Consider the following 22,083-nt stretch of genomic DNA (forward strand, 5'->3'; position numbering starts at 1 on the left):
TTCAGCCAGCTGTCAGCCAGCACCCCCAGGTCCTTTTCTGCTGGGCAGCTTTCCAGCCACTCCTCCCCAAGCCTGTAGCGGTGCCTGGGGTTGTGACCCAGCACTTGGCCTTGTTGAATCTCATACCGTTGGCTCTGGCCCAACGATCCAGCCTGTCCAGGTCCCTCTGTAGGGCCTTCCTGACCTCCAGCAGATCGGCACTTCCACCCAGCTTCGTGTCACCTGCAAGCTTACTGATGGTGCACTCAAGTCCCTCATCCAGATCATCAATGAAGATATTGAACAGGACCAGCCCCAACACTGAGCCCTGGGGAACCCCACTCGTGACTGGCTGCCAACTGGATTTGACTCCATTCACCACCGCTCTCTGGGCTCAGCCATAAATAATAGTTACTTATCACTTGTAAATTACTTTGATTCAGAGCACCATCAAGTCCACATTATGACCCCACAGGTTACAAAGTATTGACCCTTCTCACACTGTAGGAAGAATTAGCTGAAAAGAAAGTTAAATATGTATGTAACTGTCACAAACATAAGAAAAAAGAACCCCACACCTTTAAGTTTAATCTATAAGGAATTATGAATACACAGACCTAATATTCATCACATTACATCACAGGCATTCATCCATATGCCCTCTACATCAAAACATGATAGTGGAGTCTCAACTGCTAACCTAACAAATCCAGTTAAATGCTGACATTTTCAGAAACATGAAAGCAGCATCGCAAATTATTAAAACAAAATCACGATTTTGATTACGATTGATTTTGAGTACGATTAAGAGGCTACTATATAGGGGTCCTTATCATGCATTTTCTTTTTAGATACAACATATGCTATGTCAACGTTAATAAAGATTAACTTCATCCAAATACTTTTGGTTTCTGCCTAATAATTCTCACTTTCTGTGCAATGATGGACACAAGAAAATTAATAGTAACATTCATACTTCTGGAGCACTGCATTATTTGCCTCTTCTTTCTACAAGTTTTGCTATCTAGCTCCCTGTACTAGATGGACAGATATTGCAGTGATCAGTGAGAGTCAACTAAGTTATACTTTCTGACAATGCCTTTGCTGTGGCTAACCTACCAGCACATCAAAAATCCACTGTCACCTCCAAGGAAGTCAGCCAATAAGTCACAGAATTAAATGACTTGCACTCATTGCTTAATTTTTTTTAAAAGCTTAATTATTCTTACCCATCTCTTTGCTAGGGTGTAGAAAGAATTTTTTTTTAACATGTATACACAAAGATATATACATATGTATACACACACTCCCTCTCAAATACGGTTATAATTTAATTCAATTAATCTCATGCCTTGTTTTATAATTCTCTAATTTTATTTTTTTTTTAAGAAAACAATCTCAAGTCTGTGTAGTGCTACTCCAGGGGATATCATGTCATGTTCGTTTTACAGACAGGATAGGTTAAGCTGTCATTTCTGTCACACTGGATGTTTAACTGATTACTACATGAAATCTTTCAAGTCATGGTAGAAGATAATTTCTTCTGTTATCTTGACAATCAATTTTACATTTTGTCACTGTATAAGTCATGATGCTGGTGCAGTTAGGGTTGCAAAAGTATTCTATTCAAATAAGTATGTTCACATAGTTCAAAGATACACCAAAACTGGCTCTAACTCTGTATTTATGGAAATGACAGTGATATACATACCCACTCAGTAGAAACAGCTTAATCAGCAAATCTTGAAAAATATGATATTGTCTTTGTAGTTTTTCAGCACATAACCATACAATATTTTTCTACTTATCCCATCCTCAGTTAGTTTGATTGCCCCAAACAGAAAAGACTGTACACTTGGTAAAGTGGTCTGTGTTTGGGAAGTTTGATTCATTTAATGCAAAAGCTGGAAGATGCAGAGCAAACAAAACCAGGCATTCCAGGCAACATGATTTGTAGTGCAACCCTGGAGCAATACACCTCTCAAGCACTAACAAAATGGCTTAGCTGCTCTCCCAGTTGCATCCACTACATTAAAACAATGTAGGATTTCCTTTGATGCAATCACTAAAAATGTGGAACACTATAGTAATAAGAGTTTAAACCAGAGGTGTGCCTTTTATAGCTGTAAACACACAATAAAAAACAAAACTGCATCAGAAATTGGAAAAAAAGACATAAAAACATCAAATCAAATTCCTTAATTTTTGAAAATACAAAAGGCGGATATTAGAATCTCCATACTGCTTCAATCAAGTTGGTGGCTCAACTACAGAGTGTTACAGCAACAGAAAATCACTCTGCAAGACAAGCTCTTCTATCAATAAAAGCAAAATTTGAAGCTGTCATTTTAATATTTAAGTAATATAAAGTAATTCTAACTAATTACTTGATACACAACATAATTAACCCATGCAATAAATTACAGAGCAAAACCAAGATGTTACTTAGTTGTTTCAATAACAACAGTAATGACACTTCTGAGGCTTTAACAGTGAATTAACAGCTGAAAACCAAAATTAATGGTCCAAGGTAAAGACAAGAAAACAGAATTTTCTGCTGTCAGTACTTGAATGAAAACAAATAATTCACCATTACCCCATTATAAGTCCTTTCCTTTTTTTTTGTTCTAGACACAATTTTAATTGGGAATGAATTTGATAATTCAATGTTTATTTTAATGGTCCCCTATTTCTGAGGTAAACAGAACACCCCTTTCTCCCCCCTTGTCAGATATCTCTGCTATCTTCCTAACTCCAAATCTTCTCCCATTTGATTCACTCTAGTACTAAGAAATGTTAATATGCGAGGATATTTGATACACTGGCCCTTCAATACACAACTTTGATCACTGCTTCCAAATCACCATCTTCAAATCTATCTTAAATAACTAACTGCAATTGTATTCAGTAACTTCGTGTTAAAACATATCAGATGTTTGAAACCTCCAAGATATCAATTTATAGTATTTAATCTGTCACTATTAAATTAGAGCTATTAACAACCATAATATCTTAACAAACACTCACAGACAACTTTGCAAACCTTTGTGGGTCTGCAAACCTGATGATTCACTATATTTAAGTTATTTCTGGTAACAAGACACCAGCTTTCCTTACAATATTTTATTATTCAAACTGTAAGATAACTACATTACTGTATTACGACTTGCATGCAAAGAGCCTTATCTGTCTTAAACAACAGGTAAGTTTTATTTGACCAATAGAATTCATACCGTGGATGTTCTGGAAACCAGACTTTCAAGCTTTGCTGCTTCTCTTGGGTGTCATGAAGAGCAAGTATGAGGTTCCACAGGAAGGGAAATGGTATGTAATTCTGAAAAGCACAGTCTGTATCTTTAGTCCCTCATATATGTTCACATTCTCTTTTGCTCACCTATGGCAATGGGAGCAATCCAAGCTCTTTTGGGAATATTTTGCTAAGGCTCCCTACTGATAGCCTTCTCTGCCTTGAAACAGTTCATGGTCTGGGGTTTAATGGGAACAGTGTCTGGCTTCTGCAATGTTTTGAATTGGTACAGCCACTGCAAACCTCAAAATCATTGAATGAACGAATCAAAATTAGAACCCCAGTGTAACCAGTAAAACTTTATTATCTTTTATTATTGAGCTTTATTTAGATCTGTGATAGTTCTAAACATAACCATGTACCATATTTTATGTGCCTTTACCTACAATGTAGGGTCATAAAGCTTCAGCTGGAACATCACTCCCTATGAGATTCATCTCTCATGTTTCTGATATTTTAAAAGTGCTCACCTAAATACCAATGACTTCTTTTCTTATTTTCCCTTCAGAGCTTAAACAGACACGGGTTACATATGTGATGAGTAACACATGAGCGGAGGAAAGACATTGTGATTCCCTCTGATTTTAGTTCTTTGGTACTTTGCTAAAGGAAAGTCTTGGTCTGAAGTATTGCTCTGCTGGATTCTAGTAAAACCTTTCAACTGAAAATTTCCAACAGATCAAGGAAGAAAGTAATCTTAGACCTTTACCTTAGAAAGCTAATCTTCCTAGAGCGTCCTTACTGGAGTGAGATCACACAAAACAGCTTGTACAAAGTTAAGCAAGCTGCCTCATACTTACATTGGGATCAAAGTCTTCAGACACATACAGGGTTAACAGACCATCTCACATCTCAGTGAGCTTCTTACAGTCCCTGATACAGTGGCTCTTACAAACCTTAGCTAACTAATGGTCTTATACCAGGGGTAAATTACGTTGACTATCCTGTAGCAAGCATGAGGATAAGGCTTTCCATAACAGCAGTTAAGCATGGAGCTAACATGAGTTAATGAGTTAACCCCACAGCCTACACAAATGCTCTTATCCTCTGGTAAATGAGAAGCAATTTACAACCAGAATCCACAGCACTTTAAATTATCTTATATTGTGCAACCCTCGTACTTCCAGATAAGCATGAGATAATTTGAAGCCCTAGAAGTAACTTAAAAAAAAATATTTAGATTACTTTTTATACTTTATTCTGAGGGTATTCCGTCTCTCATAGTCATTTATCATGGTTTCAAAAAAATCTGTTTAAACATTTCTTTAAAGTTTGGAGGCTGAAAAAGAGATTGCTGGGAATTAAAAAAGAAAAAAGGGAAAAAGTTTACTTAAACAGAGAACAAAACTCTTACGTTCTCCTTCCTCTCCTGTTCCCATCTCCCTTTCCACACACAAATCACTCATACGATGGTGATATCATTAACCTCTATAGCATCGCCAACTGAAAACTGTTTTACGTAACACATTTAAATTCACACTACATTAGAGGAACTGACCCACCCTATTTAATTAGAAACCTAACTTGTATACACATTTTAGATATCTAGGAAAACAGGCCTTCTAAAAGAACTGTATATTTTACCTGTATAATCAAAAGGGAGACATGCTGTTGGTAACCTACAAAGAGAAATTTTACCTACTCTTAAGTCACTCTATGATTGTACTAAACCAGCTAATGGGTTGGGGCAATACTGCTGGCAGGAGTGTTTAAATCATCATTTTAGTCCAGATCAACAGTGAGCTTTCAAATCACATCTCCCAGTTGTCTCCATTTACTGTGCATGGGTTTCATAACACAGAGCAGTCTTAAAACACATGAACTGGACTCTTTTTCAATGAAACTAGATCAGAAGATTCATTTCAGGAATATATCTAATGTGCTACAAGTGTTAAGGAAGAGACACACCAAGAGAAGTGTTTGTCTAACCTGTACAGAATCGATCTCACTCCTCATTACAGAAGCATACCAAAAATAGTCTGCCTACATCAACCCTGTAGTACTCTTAAGAGACACAGTAATCTAGCATTACTAATAAGTAACTAATAAGATAACATTTTCAGTAATAATGAGATCAAGAGTGTTATAAGAGACTTTCTAACTGCATTAGAAACATGTCGGTCAGTCTTTAAACCATATACTAATTTTTCATCATATAAACCATGACTTCCTTCAAACTACTTGTAAACGATAATAAGGTGGCGTGTGATGGCAACTTGCCTGATCAAGATAAAAAGCACTACCATCTCGGATCTCTCGTCGCTGTTTGAGGTCAGTTTCTGTGGTGTCCCTCGATAGTGCGATATATTCCACCTCCCGCTTTGTTAGCTCCTGCGGACAATAGTCTGAAGTTATTACAAAAATAAGACTATAACCCCAGTAAGTGAACTTCAACAATAGGCCTAGTGGTATAATTGTACAAAAGAGCTCTAGGCACCAGCACAGTGATCTCAAATAACTCTGAACAAAATCTAATATCTCTTATTTTTAAAATGTTTACAGTGTGTTCTGCCTCAAACAAAATGGTTTGAATTTCGGCTCAATAAACTTTTATTTTCCCCAAACCTGTTCTAAAAACATAATAACCAGCTATATATTCTTTCCATTGAACGTCTGTAACATCCTGTAAGTTAATGTTCTGGTTCTGAACTCTGAAAAACAATCGGCATCTGCAAATCATTAATAAAAATCAGAAGTTTTCCATAGAAGATTGAAAACCTTCAACTCTCACTGCTCGGTAACACTTACACTGTGATGCAGCTGTGATTATTACCTGCATATGCTTTGCCAGTACACTGATGAACTATATTGTTCTTATGCTCTTCCCCTTAATGTCATGAGATGCAGTCTGCATCTGTAAAATTATAGACTATTTAAAAAAAAAGAGAACCCTTGGGTTATTGTTTTGTTTGTTTGATTCAATACGAGATATACTTAGAATTTTCTATCTTACAGGGAAGAAAAAGAAAACCCAACCCATGTATTTCTACCTGATGTTCCTGCCCCTTCCATACCTGGGTTATCATGTGTTCTGCTAGGAAAGAGATTGATGCCGAAATGCTCTTGGCCCTTACCCCTCAATTAAAGGTATATTTAACAGATCTCCCATGAGGGGCAGCTTTCAACTATAGGTGTATGAAAAAAAAACAAAATCAAGTGAAGATATAAAACCCCATGAATTATTTCCCTTCCACTTTTTCAGTGTCTATTGCTTACAATGCCACCAATTCCTTTATACTGCAGGTAAATAATTGTACTTTCTTATAATTAAAGGAAAAAACCAGAAGGTGAAATACAGGAGAGTTTTCTTCAATAATTAGGTGTTTCCTAAGTCCTCTTTTGAGGTTATACCAAACTATTCTCATTTATTTTAAGGTACGCATCAAGCTATCAAGTAGTGTATCTGGTTCACTGAACTAAGTCTTTGTTCTTCTTTCCAAAGTTCCAAATCTTGCTGCTTTCTCCTGCATGCTTTACCTCTGACAGCTAGTCTTTGAATTAGTATCTTTTGATTTTTAAAGAAATGGCTGATCTTTATGACAACTGTTTATACATCTCCATTTGTGATCCTTCTGCCCAGCCAGATTCTAGATAGAGCTCATGGCAGACCAAGTCCTACCCACGTCACCTTTTGGGGCAGACAACCCCATCTTCCTGATCATTTAAGGGCACCGATGATTTAAACGTGAAATTTTGCACATGGTGCTTTCATGGTTCATGCAGATGGAGGTAGGCAACCCTTCCTACATTCCAAGAGAGGATCATAAATGCATCTACTCTTTCAAATCACTCACAATAACTGCTCCCAAGGATTACTCAGAACGCTCCTCTCCCAAATCCTTTCCTTTTTTTTTTTTTTTTAATATACCAAAGCAAAAACGATTTGTTGTCTGTAACAGTAGGCAGATATATTAATCTTCTAACATACATAATGCCTAGAACAAACTGTTTCTCCATTTGTGATAGCATATGGTAACACAGTTTTCCAACTCTTTTCTATCCTCCTCCCCACCCCCCGGAGTTTAAGCAGAAAAATATGTATTAAAATGTCTGTACTTTCTACTTGTCTATAACAAAAATTGAACTTTGGAAAGCATGTTTATGGAAAAACTTATTTACCTCCTAAGTAACTTGCTGTAAGATTTTCTAGGACTACTTTTTACAATTTGGCTAGCAGAGGAATGACTAAATTACATTAATAACTATGTCTCCAAGAATTTAAACCAACATACTTACCAGGTACTGCATGGCAATAGATCGCCGGAGAGGCCCAGGAGGACCAATAAGAAAGACATCTTGGCCAAGAAGATCTTTCTGCATTATCCATCTTAAATGGTGAACTACAGACTGGGCCAAAGAATCTGTCACTTTGAAAGAAACAGAGATAAGAACACATTATTTAATTTTTAAAAGTGTTAGATACCTGGCCATTCACATATTTTTTGTTCTTATCTCCAAAAATGAACCAAAAGACACAAAGATGAGCTGTCCTGAAGCTGGATAGCTGAAAATCCATGAATTCCACACACAGTGTATATTAGGCTACTTAATTTACATGTAAGTTTATGTACCTGTCTTACCTATTGCCTTTTTCTCTGCCCAACTTCATCCTTCAGAATAAATATTGTTGATTCTCATTTCACATTAAACTGATCAATGCAAAGACTGTTTTTCATTACCCAATGTTGAGTGGACTTCTCAGCATCAGTTAATATTATATAGATATGTTATTAATAACATGTAAAAGATTCACCCAGCCTATACCCCAATGCTTCTGTAAATCATGATCTTAAAAAAAAAAAATTACTATGCTTGCATCAGACTAAAATTAATGTTCAGGGATATATTTAATTTGCTATTTTCTTAAAAGACAACTGCATTTCTGTTTACTTTTTGACACAATAAAACACAGAATTAAATTATCAAGGAAATGCAAACCTTGCAATATCACTACATCAATACCACACAGCTTCCAAAATCATAACAAAAAACAACTCAAAGCAGGTCTACTCATTTCTATAAAGAATACCATCCCCTTATGATTTTAAAGAGCAATAACCTTGTTATAATTAAATGAAAAACCTTACCACATGTATGCAAATGTTGGCACCACTGGAAAGCACCATGCAGAACACACTGAAGGAGGGGTACCATTCCCGCTGCTGTACATCCCTCTATCCCCAGAATACTCCTTCACATACCCCTCAGCAAACCCTGGCCCTTCCTCAGACACAAGCAAAAAGCACTAGTGCAGGAGGAGAAGGAGAACACAAGCAAGCCAGGAGGGAGATTTATGTATGCATGTATGTATATGGTTGCTTTCAGAACAATCTGACAAGACTGATGACAGGGTTTGAAGCTTGAGCCTCGAGGGTGGTGCCTGGGATGCTGAAGTGCAGTAAGAAAGGAGCAAGAGACAATGAAATCCTCAATTAATAGTTGGGTATTTACCTTTTTCCAGTGTGATTACTGGTTGCAGTTAGAAGCCAAAATTTTAAAAACCAAGCCTTGGTTCTACATCAGCTTTGCTGAGACAGGGGAGGCAGTACATGCAGGAGAGAGTTAAGGACAGCGAGTAACAGTGCCCCTCAGTTCTGATGGGTTTCAGTTCCCTGTTGAATCTTTGTATGTCAGAATTAAAATTCATTTTTGTAAGACCATAGAAACAGTATTAAATGACTGTATGAGATTCAAGGAAGATTTTTCAAGCATAAAGGTGGCAAAGGAAAACTTTATCAAAAATTTTAACTGAATGCTTTGGTCTGGCACTGAGGAAAACCATTTGAAACCTTCTTCTACTTCCAGAGAAATTGTATATCCTTACCATCAATATGAACAAGAATAACATACACACATGGGTGAGCAATGTATGCATTAGGATTATCAGATTAATTGTAAATGAGCATTTCAGGTTTGCTTTTTTGTTTTGTTTTCTAAATAACTGTCATTAGCATGCCCAAGATTAGTTTTCAAATATGGTATGGTAAGATCATATGAATGTAAGACTATTTTCTTCTTTGCTGCGATACTGTTTTCCAAAAGCAATGCACATCACACATACCACACACAACAGGCCAAATGCAAATAAATTCCTCACAGAGAATAACATGTTCTTTCCTATGAGATATTAAAGAAAATTGAGAAAGTTCCTATTACATATATTCTTAGGGAAATAAAGGGTAATACATCACACCAGAAGAACTGCCCTGTCCAAACTTTGCTACTGGACAGGTAAGGTAATTCGAAAAGCACCACACAAATAAGTAGTATTATACAGAAGGTACCATTAAAATTTCAAGACAGAGATCTCACTGAGAGGCATATTCATTATTACTCCTACCTGTTGCATGAACATACCAATGTGCCTCTAGCGTATTTTTATAATAGATATTCTCAAAGAAAAAAAGTTGTTACTTAAAGTAGACAAATAAGCTTTGAAATCTTACTGAAACACTGAATTCTTTCACGTCAGAAGTCATGCATTAGAAGCATGGCAAAAGCAGCTTTGACGCAGCATCACTACAAATGCCTCTGGTGCAATTCACATTAGTATGTGTAGCTATCTTTTTTTATTTTTAGGATGGCCTCAAGAAAAAACTCGGGTCAGACTTAAAAGCAGTACCATAAATAGAAACAGGATTTAAGAATGTTCAGCAGCATCTGCAAGACAAACTGTCATGTAAAAGAGAATATGAGTGTTCAGCATTCAAAAAAAAATCCAAAATCTTGGAACGCCATCCCACTGCAAACCTTAAGGAATATATATACAAGGAACTCATATTCTTGTCATTGTGTTTAAACAGTCTAAATTTTCTCCCAAATATTAATCTGCAAAATGCAACTTTCAAAAAAATCTTTAATTTCATAACTTTTTCTTTTTTTTTTTTGTTTGAGAAAAGGACATGAAAGGCACAATTCCTTATTGATACATTTCCTAGAAAACGGTTTCATTGCTTCACCGTTCACATAATTTTCCTCACATACAGATTACAGCTGGATCAACTATAATACAAGTTTTCAATCACAAAGTCAGCACACTGAACATCTGCAAACTCACTCAAAAGGAAGCCCGTTACAAATAATGCCGAAAATTCAAAGCAAGCATTCCCTAAGGTGAACTGTCACAACATCAGCTTCCACTTGTCAATTCCTTCTATTCTAACATGTAATATCTATACATTGCTCCAGATATTAAGCCTACTTCAGTTTCCCAGTTATGTTCCTCTAAAATCAGAAGAATACATTTTTTGTACTTGCAGTCTATACTGCATAAACCATTTCCAAAGCACAGTATGCTTCTCAAAACCAATTTCAGATGCACATACACAGTATCTTGAATATTAATTCTATACATTTATACTACTTTTACTGTGGCATCTGCATTGCAAAGCTTTTATGTTTTCTCTAATGTTACTTGAAAAAATTCCTCTCTGTTCAAGTACTGTATATTAACTTTACTACAAGCAGCATATAACCATTTTCTATTGCATTTAGAAGGCAGGGTAAATTACCTGGAAAAAGCATCAGTAATATATTACAGCAATTTTTATTAATTATCCCATGAGTCAGATAGCATCTAATGCAAACTGGATTTGCTCAATCTATTTAGTGCCACTCTGCTGATTTGCACTAGTCAAGTAGCTGGCCCTATATTCTTAATCTGCAGGATGGTGCGTAGGAAGCCTCTACAGTGTATTCTCAAAGACGCCATCTGGCACATGCAGGATAGTAGTCAGTCTACAATTTGCTATTCCTATCTATCAAGGATGGCCAGCAAAAGAAATTGCATTCTATTGCTTTGTAATATGTGATAAGTAGGACAACACCTAGTAGAATCTGCACAAACATTTTGTAAAGTGAGCAGTTGAAGCTGAATTGAGAAATCCCCAAATAAGAAAAGAAAATGTTGTAGATAGATTTTGAAGCAAATGCAGTAGCTGCTCTTGTTTGCTCCACAAATCAGCTTTTGATAAAACCAAGACTGAAATGGCTATGCTAGCCTCGGAAATTTTGCAGTTCACTCACACTTGAATTCTTGGCACATGCCTCGGCACACTCATTAAAGCTGTAAGATTCACTGGAGGCAGCAGAAAGTATCTGCTGGCAAGTCCTTGTGTCCTGCCTACAGAAGAATTCCCATAAATGAAGGGGACACCATCGTCCCACTGTTCAGATGCAAAGAGTTAAATGACCTGGTTCCTAAGAACATATATTCCAGATACGCTACAACATACATTAGAGCTCATGTCCTTGTATGACTCTAGTTTGGTCAATATCGTAACAACTAACAGGCACTTAGAAGTCACCGTCACCAATGTATTTAATTTTCAACAGAATAAAAAAAGACCTCTGCGTACCCTGAACCTTTGCTACATATTCGTGTTCAGAGTCTGAGAATGGCTCCTTCTAGCAGGGAAGGTAAAAGTTCGTGAGGGGAAAAAGATCCCCCTCTCCTCCAATTACTAAGGGAGTCCTTTAGCTCTCCAGAGAGTTGCAGTACATCCACCCTGGTGCGCAGCTGCTCTAAAATATGGTTAAGGAAGGAGGGGACAAGAAGGGAGGTCTTTGTCCAAAAACATAAATACATCTCAAAAAGTTCAAAAGTCTCAGCTCACTGAGACTTATTTCAAACTTTGTTCAGACTGGGGGACAATGAAGGAAGAGAGCAAGCCGCCAGCACACCGTGAAGGAGGCAGCATGTCCGAGGTGAAGAGGGAGGCACTCCTATGTGGCCTGCTTTCAGCTGCTTTCGTTTACCACTTCACAAGTAAAACACCGCTGCCTTTCCTATTTTATGCTGATGCACAGAGCACAAGGAGTTTTCAAAGTCTCATAATGTGGTTACATGACAGACAGTTTTCACTGGAACACTATTTTTCCTCATAAATTTTTCATAGAAACGGTCTTCATTCCAACAATTTTTGCTCTCGCGGTGGTAAGGAAACAAGTTGTGAGTCTTTGCAGGGGCTTAGAAAAGGGGAAGTTACTTCTTGGATGAACCATAAACTCATTTATCATTAACTCCACCAAGTCAACTGCTTCACAGGAAGGTATAAGATCTACATAGGTAAAACATATTGCTCCATGTGAGTATAAATGAAAAGATAATATAAAGGAATCATGTAGAACGAAACAGCTTTCTGGAAGGAACACCGAATGGGATTCAGAAAACTAAGTTTCTCTTAGTGACATATAAACATAGAATAAATGAAACTATTCTTAGCTGGATGTACAACTCATAGGGAAATACACAGCCAGAGCAGCTCTCTGTAGCTCAGACTCCAACTGGAGGGACATATTGTGTCTGCTTTTGAGCACAACAGCTCAGCCCAGCACAGACAAGTTTGAGAGATTCTAGAAAGGAGCAAGAATTATGAAAATTCTGGAGGACATGGGAAAGTTAAATACATTGGAAACCAGTATAGAAACGAAACAACCAAAAATTCTAACATCTGTTTTCCAATATGCAAGACAGAATCACAGTGAAGAAAAAGTAATCTGTACATCATGGCTATGCTAGATAGAACAAGCTCCATGGAGCAAAAAGTATGTCTAAAAAGATCTAAATGAGGTATCAGAAAAAGCTTTTTTCACAAAAGAAGCATTAATTACTGGAGCAAAGTGTGCAGAGAGGTCCTGGAATGTGTGTCATCAGCACATTTTAAGAACAAGGAGGACAAACACCTCTCGGGAATGGTTCGGATTCAGCTGACCCTGCTTTGAGGCAGAAGGAACAGAGCAGACAACTCCTTGAGCTCCACCCAGACCTTCGCTGAAGGTTTCCATGTCCCTGAGTCTCCTGGGCCTCACTCTCAGTATAGACAAAATGGGGATAATGGTGTAAAACGTTCAGAGCTCTGCTGACAAAAACCCCACTATTTCAGATGCTGGATTAGCGAAGTAACAGCGAAGTAGCAGATCAGTTTGCAAGCATACATAAAAACCAACTGATGAAATAATCACCATCTCTGACAACAGACATCTTTCTAAGGAAAGAAGGCTAGGAAAGAAGAAATCTAATGACAAATCTCTTTGTTAGCACAAAATTACTGTCATCCTGCAAATACAACCTGCCTCTGTAACGTGTTGCACTCTGACACCCAGATGTAAAGTTAACAGAAAGAAGAACAAACACACATTCTGGCACAAATCTGAACCTACTTTGAACAAAAACACATGCTTGTCCCTGCTTCAGTACGTGGTGCATACCATTCTGGGAGAAGGATACGAAGGTGTCTTTCTCTTACGGGAATACCGATCTTTCAGGTGAAGAATAAATAACAGGAACTGCAGGCAACAGAACTGCAGGCAGCTCAGGAACTGAGCCTACTACAGAGAAATAACCCAAATTTCCTCAACATTAAAACAGTTCCCTTTCAAGCACAGAAATCCATTTAGTGCTACTTTTTTGTGTTTCATATTATACGCGCAAACCTTCTGTTTAATTCCTCATGATAATTAGTCTTCCATATATCTCAGCTGACAAAACTAACAGGATTTATCACTTAACCCCTTGTATACACGCATGTCACTTTTGATCACACACTGGGGAGGGTGCTGAGACTCAGGACACCTGGAACAAAATCAGACACTGTTTGAAATTAATCTTCCACAATTCGATGTGTTCGCGTGTAACACGACTACAGCCAAACTCCCAAATGCCCTTACACCTTCAGAGAGCAACAGAGCTGATGTGGTGTTGTAAGAGAACATCCCTTTTCCTGCCTTAACGAAGATTTACCATCATTGAACAGAGTCTCCTGGAAGAGGTATGTTAGGAATTGTTTTGTCAAGAGTAATAAAGACATCAAGTACCAGGTACACTGTCATTTTCATCAAACTTCCAGAAATCATTAACAAAAGCAGTGCACTGACATGAACTCAACAATAAAAAAAAAATTAACGTGCATTCTCACAATTCATTTTTGAGATCTAAACTATCACGGAAAGCCTTACAAAGTTTCTTCAAAGTATAATAGAAGTAACAATCGTCCTTTTCAGGCATGCTGAGATTTTAAAAATGTAGGTTTTATTTTTACTAATAAAAGAACAAGCAGTGCAAAAATAAGTGCCCTGTTTCTACAACGTGTCAGACACAGTTATGACAGAAATCCTATTAACAAAAATCCCTTGAGTATGACTCATTTTTACTCATCACTTATAAAAAGAAAAATAAGAACAATTCATATTTTATGTACCTTTAATTATCATCTTACAAGAAAAAGCCATTTGCCAACAACTGCAAAACAAATTAATATTTTACATTAACACACAAAATGGAGTACTTCATACAGAACTTGCTAGGTATCTAGCATAAAACCTGAAAAGCAAAGGCATGAAAACGTAAGGTAATCAGTAGTACCTATCCTATCGGTTTCTGCAAAATTTGACAAGGTTCAATAAAGGAGTTAAAGATCAGTTTAATTTGGTAACACAAAGAAGGAAATATTTTTGTATCAATTATGTGACAAAATGACAAATGTAAACTTTTGTAGGTTCTTAATTTATTTACATTCCTTATTGTGCTACTATTTTTTTTTCAGATTTGTAAGGCTATTTTAAGCCTAGAATAATAATGCTGAGTTTAAAGTTGTAACACCCCTAAAATTTTCTGTAAATTATAGATACGCACCTTCAACATCATGACATTTTAACATGGCTTTTATCTGGCAGAATAACCAAAGCAGAAACATTCTATTCTACACAGATGATGAGCTAGAAAACAATATCATATGCAGTACTAATAAATTAACTCTAACTGCTTCAATTCCCTCCTCTTAGTTCTTACTCCACTGCAAATATTACAATGTGTGAGACCTCTTCAGGGATATTTCCCACTTGAGTAGATGACCAAATTATTTCTAGTCTTAGTTTAAAAGAAATCAGGTAAGTACCTTGGGCATTTAAATGTAATATTACTACAATAAAATTTCAAAATATATATTTCAATTTATAAATTAGGATAAATATGCAATTATGTTCATCTCTTTTACAACAAAACATCTTGCATCTACAGCAGTCATTCATACAGCAAAACAAAAAGTACTCTTAAAACGAGAAAAAAATGTGTTAAGTAATGCACGTACTCTCCAAATGCCTCACAAAGAGGAGATAATTGACATGAAGCCAATACAGTCTACTTCATTTCACTAAGGGAATATAACTTTGTTCTCCACAGTAACATAACTACAGAACTTAAGCACTAAGGGATAAAAAGAATTTTTAAATTTGAATATCCAAAGAAATTGTAGTCAAGTACTTGAAATCCATTTTTCTGCTATTAAATACATGAGTATTCGACCTTACTTAATTTTAATTAATTTAATATTTAGGTTTATAAACAAGATTTTGTACTTCAAGTAATCCTACTCTGAGTACTGGAATACTTATGAACCACAGTATCCCAAGCAAGACATAGGCTCCTTTCAGTCATGATTATTTAAAAAAGAAACAACTAATAATACACCTAATACGTGCTAATAAACATTACTTTTAGCTGTAGTATCATATTCTAGCTAAGATCCCATCATTCCGTACAGTTCCATGTTTAACAGCTTTTTTGCTATTAGATTAGTTTTCAACTACTTTTTCCTTTTTATAATCATTAAGTAGAAAAATCTCTGATTCCTTGAATCTATCAAACGTTTGAATAATTCTCCTACCTTCCCAGTCCAAAGAACTGAAAGAGATGCTGTTATAGCAACTTAGAGCTAGCATTTATCTCACTGAAAAGAGTGACTGACCAAACCGGTTGACCCGAACATGTAACAGTGACTGGCATGGTGTGGAAGAGTGGACGGCAGGGAGGCATTGTTAAAATTAACACATTTGGTAGAGCACAGAAAACCAGAAAGCAAAACAATCTACAGGAAATGTAAATAAGTGAAACAGATCACATTAGTCATTGACATAGACAACTGATGTCCTTACTTCATGATCAAAATGAGAAAATAGGCATACAAAATAAATTATTGAAACAGAAAAATCTATAATTTAAGAACCTATAAAAAATAATAATACACAGCAGCATTTCTCAAGTCTTTGGCCGCATTCCCAGGGAACTCAGGAGCTATAGGAAGTGTCATTACAGTCCGAAACGGAAACCCTTTCCTCACAGCCTACCCTGTGGCAGCTAGGGTTGACACATGGCATTGGGTATCTTCGGTACCTTAGATCACCAGGTAGGGAAGTGTCACAGCATGATGCCTACTGGGGTATGGGAATTAAGCAGCCCACAGTCCAGATGCAGATCAGTGATCTGGCCTACCAGACTACTGGCAGACTTCACACTAGTCAAAGACTGAATGCAAACAAAATCGTCCTTTCTATATTGCTCTCTGAGCAACCCAATCTAGTTGAAGGTGTCCCTGCGCATTGCAGCGGGGGTTGGGCTAGATAACCTCTAAAGATCCCTTCACACCCAAACTATTCTATGATTCTATATTCCTGCTACACCTCTCAAAAGACAAACATTTCAGAAGAAATGTTGCATGTCAGAATAGAGTTAAGAAACAGTCATCCAAACATGTCAATAGTAGCACAGGTCTACTATCCTACAGCTGCTACAAAGTCAGGAATCACAGAAACAGAGAACAGTTGAGGTTGGAAGGGACCTCTGGATGTCATCTTGTCCAACCCTCCTGCTCAAGCAGGGCCACCTAAAGCCTGTCTGATGAACTTAAGTACTATTGCCTAAGAATTCAACAATATAAACCTTCACGCAGCAGCTCCTGCCCTTTTTGTTACTGTACCAGTAGTACTCCCTGTACACCTGTAACCTGTACACCTCTTGCCCTCAATATCTCTCTCCCAGCAGTTACCTGCCATCCTGCCAGCTGTGCAGTGTCAAGTGTTGATGTTCTCAGTGCCATCCTTCTAAAAGAACAGTGGCGTCTGCTTTAAAATGTCACGGAATTAATTCAGACATGTTGGAAAGCAAATTCACTTGAAGTGAATGACTACACTCCATTTCCAGCTGTAGAACCTTCCAAGCCCAGCAACAACAGTCACCAGGAGTTCTCCATACTTGACCTTGTCTAAGTGTAGTATAAGACCCACATACCTCTTGGGAATGCCACGTGTGCTTTGTTTTGATCTAGAAATTTATCTGGGTGGAAAAATCAGTAGTTGGTGGGGTTTTTTTAATTCAAATTTCAGATATCCAGCAGTCTACACGTGAAAGTGCTGAACAAATGGCAACTGATCATTTTGGATCCTCAGGAAATAGCTGGCCTGTACTGTGCCAGCAAATGCCACAACGAAAACATGATTCACTTGCTGATCCACAGTGCAAAAGGCAAGGCTCAAGAAGCAGCATGTATTCTCAACAACCAACCAGGAAATATGGATGGCTGAAAATCTGTGGCATTTATAATAAGGTATCAAAACATAATGTGAACTAATTAAAGTACATATATGCGCATTGTTAATGTGCATAATTGGCTGCGTCTTTTGTAAGTATTTGATAGCATTTTTTAAATTACTCTGCAACTGACTTCTCATTAACTTGATGGATTGTAAAGATCTGTATGTTTGCTGACAACAATAATGTGACAATCCAGGAATACTAAATATCACAGTAGAAAAACACCATACATCTGCCATACAGCAGAAAACTCCTAGGACATATAATCATATTGCAATTGAATGATAATTTTAAACTGCCACAGTTTTATGACCAAACAATTTGAGATTACTGTATCATTTTTAAAAGTAATTGCTGCATGAGACCCCTTTGGAACAAATTATTTAAACATACACAAACGATCCTTTTACTGTCCCACTGACCAATGGGCCAAGTTACATTCAAAGTTAAGAGATTCCTATATAACCAGCCAAACCAGAGATAAAGAACTCAGCAAAGACAGCCTTCCCCAAATGGCATGCTTTTTCAAAATATATTTCTTAGATAATTTCAGTAGTCAGGGGGATGACTCCAGTGAGTAAAAGTTTTTAAATAAAGCCTTGACACTCATTCAGAAGGAAAGCAGATTCTTACTGTAGTTCTGTGGAACAAATTCTGGGTTCTTTGGTGTTTTGAGTTTAAACGACACATCTCCAATAGTGACAGTATCACCTAAAAAAGAGAAAAGAAGTCTTTTAGTTCCACACGCTTTTTAAGTGTTTAATGTCCTTTTATTAAACTTCAAATCATAGGCCTGCTGTGGTAAGACTGACTGTGTGTTCACAAACCAGCCTCTAATGCGTTTGAGAACTATTAGTTTACTAATTAGGCTCTGCTGCTTTTCAATAGATCAGGTACCAGGACAATTTATATTTAATTAATATTCCTTGACTTTTTTCTTTTGTTGTTGTTGTTATAACCATAACTTACTTTGTTGTTGTTGTTATAACCATAACTTACTTTGTTGAGAACTATGGAATTCCAGCTCACTGTAGAGCCCCATTCTACCTACCACCATTGATTTATTGAAATTAAATCTTTAGCCTGTTTGTCTACAGAACTGGCAGTGACAAACACTTCTAGGGGTGATGATTTTCCTGAGTTTTCAGGCAGCCTGAAACAGTATTTGTTGGAAGTACAAAATGATATATTCATGTCAGTGGGCCCTTCCTGCACTCTCTGACCATATGGCTGCAGAATCTGGCACCTTTCCAAGGATTGAGAGGTCTCAAGCACTTCTTGCTCTGGATTTCACCAAAACTAAAGCACCTGGCCATTTCATTTACCAGTCTCTTACTAGGTCTTGCACGTCTTATCCATCTTTCTGCAACCACAGGCTTGAATTAAATTGCAGGTCATGCCCTGTTACTTTCTTGTGGAAATCAGAAGTGAAATCTAGTTTGCAGCCAGGAAATGGGCGAGCACCAAGGCGCCTTTCTGGTCACACAGAAAAACAGCACAACACCCAAAACCGGTGAAGCCAAGAAAATGAGCTGCAGGCTGGTAACAAACGCAAAGTTTATTTTTTTTCAAGAGGCCATCTGGGCCATGCAAATGAGTTCACAAGTATTAAGACCATGAAACTAAGATGACTATAGTAAAATGATGTTTTTCCATAACTGTTGCTGAAGATAACACCACCTTCGCTGCCCAGCAGGCACTGTAGTGCGTGCATGAGGATGGAAAGGGTTACGAAGTAAGACTGCTGCACATGGGTGCAGTTTTGCCACAGCACTCTGATTACACTACCTTTCCATGAACTGAGGCCAAGTTTTTGAACTGTTTCTTGTGCTTTTCTCAGAAAACGAGATGCAGAAAGAACACAGCCCACAAACAAGATCCAACTCTACAAATCCTTTTGTAGATCTCCACCTTGTCCTACTCCATCCAAGAGGACCAAGTCTATGGTTGCCTATCTCCAGCACCACGTAAGGATGCAAAGAGTTCTGAAGACAAATGCTGGAACCAGAGAGGGAGATGCTGAAGAGGAAGCTTGTCCAAATTAACAGAAGCAACTAAAACTCCTCCCATGTATACAGCAGCTCTCCTTTCATTCAGCCGTGACTCCAGTTTTACACTCAAACGCAATCCTCTTCCAGCATACCCAGATGTTACTGTTCATCTCACAGGCCTGAGAATCCCCAGGTTCTGACATGACTCACAAAATCCGTGGGAAAGGTTACACCTTTAGGACTAGATTTACAGCAGCCAGAGGAACCTACAGCAACAAACAGGAAGCGGTGAAGAAAGGATTATAGCTGACTTCCTCCCAAATTTATAGGCTTAACAGCAATGCTGAGACTGGGATTCACAGCCTGACATACATGCCTGCGCATGGGTCTTCATATCGCTCCTGAAGTCCAAATAATCAGCCCCCCATTTTTTCCTTAAAATATTGGCAGAAGAGGGTAAGCTTGTGGTTGTTCCCACATTTTTACACAATACAGTGCTTCAGTGGCTTGCCAGAAAGTGGGAGACATAGGCAACACCAGTACTGCCAGAAAGGCAGCCAGGGGTTCACCCTTGGTCCTAAGGACAAGCAGCACCAAGCAGTTCCCACCGTCCCTGCTAGAGCTAAGCACCCTTCTCTGGCAGACCTGTGCAGGAGCCAAGAAATGGAACGGTCCCAAACAGAGATGGGGCTAAGCTAACGATTAGGCAGCAGCCTAGGGCTTTAGCTCATTTCCTGGTCCTCACTGAATTTGCAGTTCAAATGTACCTGAGAATACTGTGCCCTCTTCAGCCTGAAGCATTCAAACTCAGTCCAAAAGACAGTCCTGCAGTGGCTTAGGGGCCTGGTCCCTGTTCTGGGAACTGTGATGTGTCTTAAATTAAGAAGTCACTGGCCACCAGACACTGCAGGGAGTAAAATCTAAGCTTTGGCTCTCCCAGGGTTTTGCCCACTTCTTTTTAAAAAAGGTTTAACATAAGAAAAACTATTTTACTGTAATCCCCCTTTAATTTTGTTCTGCTGCAGCTCCAATCACTCTTTCTCACAGGGGAACAGCTAAAGGATTGACCAAAATGCCTCCAAGCTGATGAAAACATCCTAGGAGCCCACTGCTTCCTGCAAAAGTTGACACCTCTGTCATTAGCTCAGCTAGGAAGAATTTTAACATTCTAAAAAGAGCAGGTTGCCTGATATATCCTTAGGAAATTAGTGCCAGTTTATTTTCTCACCATTCCCCAGCCAACATGCAATGAGACAGGAGTATGTGACTAATTAGCTCCTAGCTTAAATCACCTCAGCTCAAGTTGTAAATACTCTTTCATGCATACAGTCTTCCAAAACACAGTAGGGACAAGATGCCGAAACAACAAGGTGTCAGACTTTTTCAATACAATGGAATGATATAATCTACAGGAGAGAATTTTAATTACCTACTTTATTGGTACAGTACTGAAAAGTCTTAGTTGATTTCCTGTACTCCATAAAAGAAAAAACAAACACACAACTGAGTTTTGTCTAGGTGAAATATGGAAAATACATCCCTTCTGGTGGTATTCATGTCAGTCCATAACGTGCTAAACCTTGATCAACATATCTAATTGTGTCCAAAATTCCACAAACATTCTAGTCATCAGTAGACCCTACAAACTTTCCAGAAAAATGGGAGGGAGGGAACTACATGCAAGGTGTGGAGAGAGCTGAGCACAGAAAATCCCTAGCATACAGTCAGCGCATTCAGCTTTTAACAGGTTTGCTGCTGCCTGGAGACAAACGTTGCCTCCAGCTTGCATCTGTCCAAAAAGCAAAAAAATCAGCAGTGTTTAACAGAACTTTAAGCAACAATAAACCAAGACAGCAGAGTCTATTTTCCTAGCTAAATGAGCACAAGGGATATTAGCCCACTAACCTTATCACACACTTCCACCTGGGCTATATTTTCTTGTCTCATTTGTTTCTTCTGTACTTGCTTAAAATCTCAGGTTTGGTTACTCTGCTTCTACTGCATTTCCAAACTCTTTGAACAGAGATGTCATCCCGGACAGGCTCTTTCCAATGTTTCACCAGCTGGCAAGGAACTGACAACAGCCTGCTTGGTAAAATGGTGGTGTTAAAGCAGCCAGACTCAATTTGAGAGCACGTATCCCAAATTACTGGATTCCACTGCAAATTAAGGAGTAGCCCATCTCACAAGCTACCACCACACTATCGTGGACAAAAGCTATACATGTGGGTTTTGTGATGGAGACTTTGTAGCCTGTATCAGGCTTGCTTAGGCAGGCAGTGAAGATGTGCCCTTCGTTTCTTATCTGCCACATAGAAAACAGTAATCTTAGGTACTACAGTCTTTGAGGAAAACAGTGGGATACAGGCAGTGCTCAGTGTTCAAGAGATATGGCTGCTGAAACAAAACAAGTGCCAAGTAAGCCAGAATCCAATAGGTAA

General features: G+C 37.9%; 1 protein-coding gene across 2 annotated transcripts in view; it reads right to left on the bottom strand.

Annotated features, from left to right (window-relative positions):
* The window catches only part of VWA8 (von Willebrand factor A domain containing 8), a 195,603-nt gene that overhangs the window by 165,500 nt on the left and 8,020 nt on the right, over nucleotides 1–22,083 (bottom strand). For both annotated transcript variants that reach the window (XM_064440807.1, XM_064440806.1), the window contains exons 2-4: nucleotides 18,285–18,362; nucleotides 7,523–7,653; nucleotides 5,507–5,617 (exon numbers count right to left, since the gene is read on the bottom strand). In XM_064440807.1, coding sequence (XP_064296877.1) covers nucleotides 5,507–5,617; nucleotides 7,523–7,653; nucleotides 18,285–18,362 — 320 coding nt within the window. The remainder of the gene's footprint in view (nucleotides 1–5,506; nucleotides 5,618–7,522; nucleotides 7,654–18,284; nucleotides 18,363–22,083) is intronic.

Source organism: Phalacrocorax carbo, chromosome 1 (genome assembly GCF_963921805.1).
Source record: "Phalacrocorax carbo chromosome 1, bPhaCar2.1, whole genome shotgun sequence".
In the NCBI taxonomy this organism is placed as follows: domain Eukaryota; kingdom Metazoa; phylum Chordata; class Aves; order Suliformes; family Phalacrocoracidae; genus Phalacrocorax; species Phalacrocorax carbo.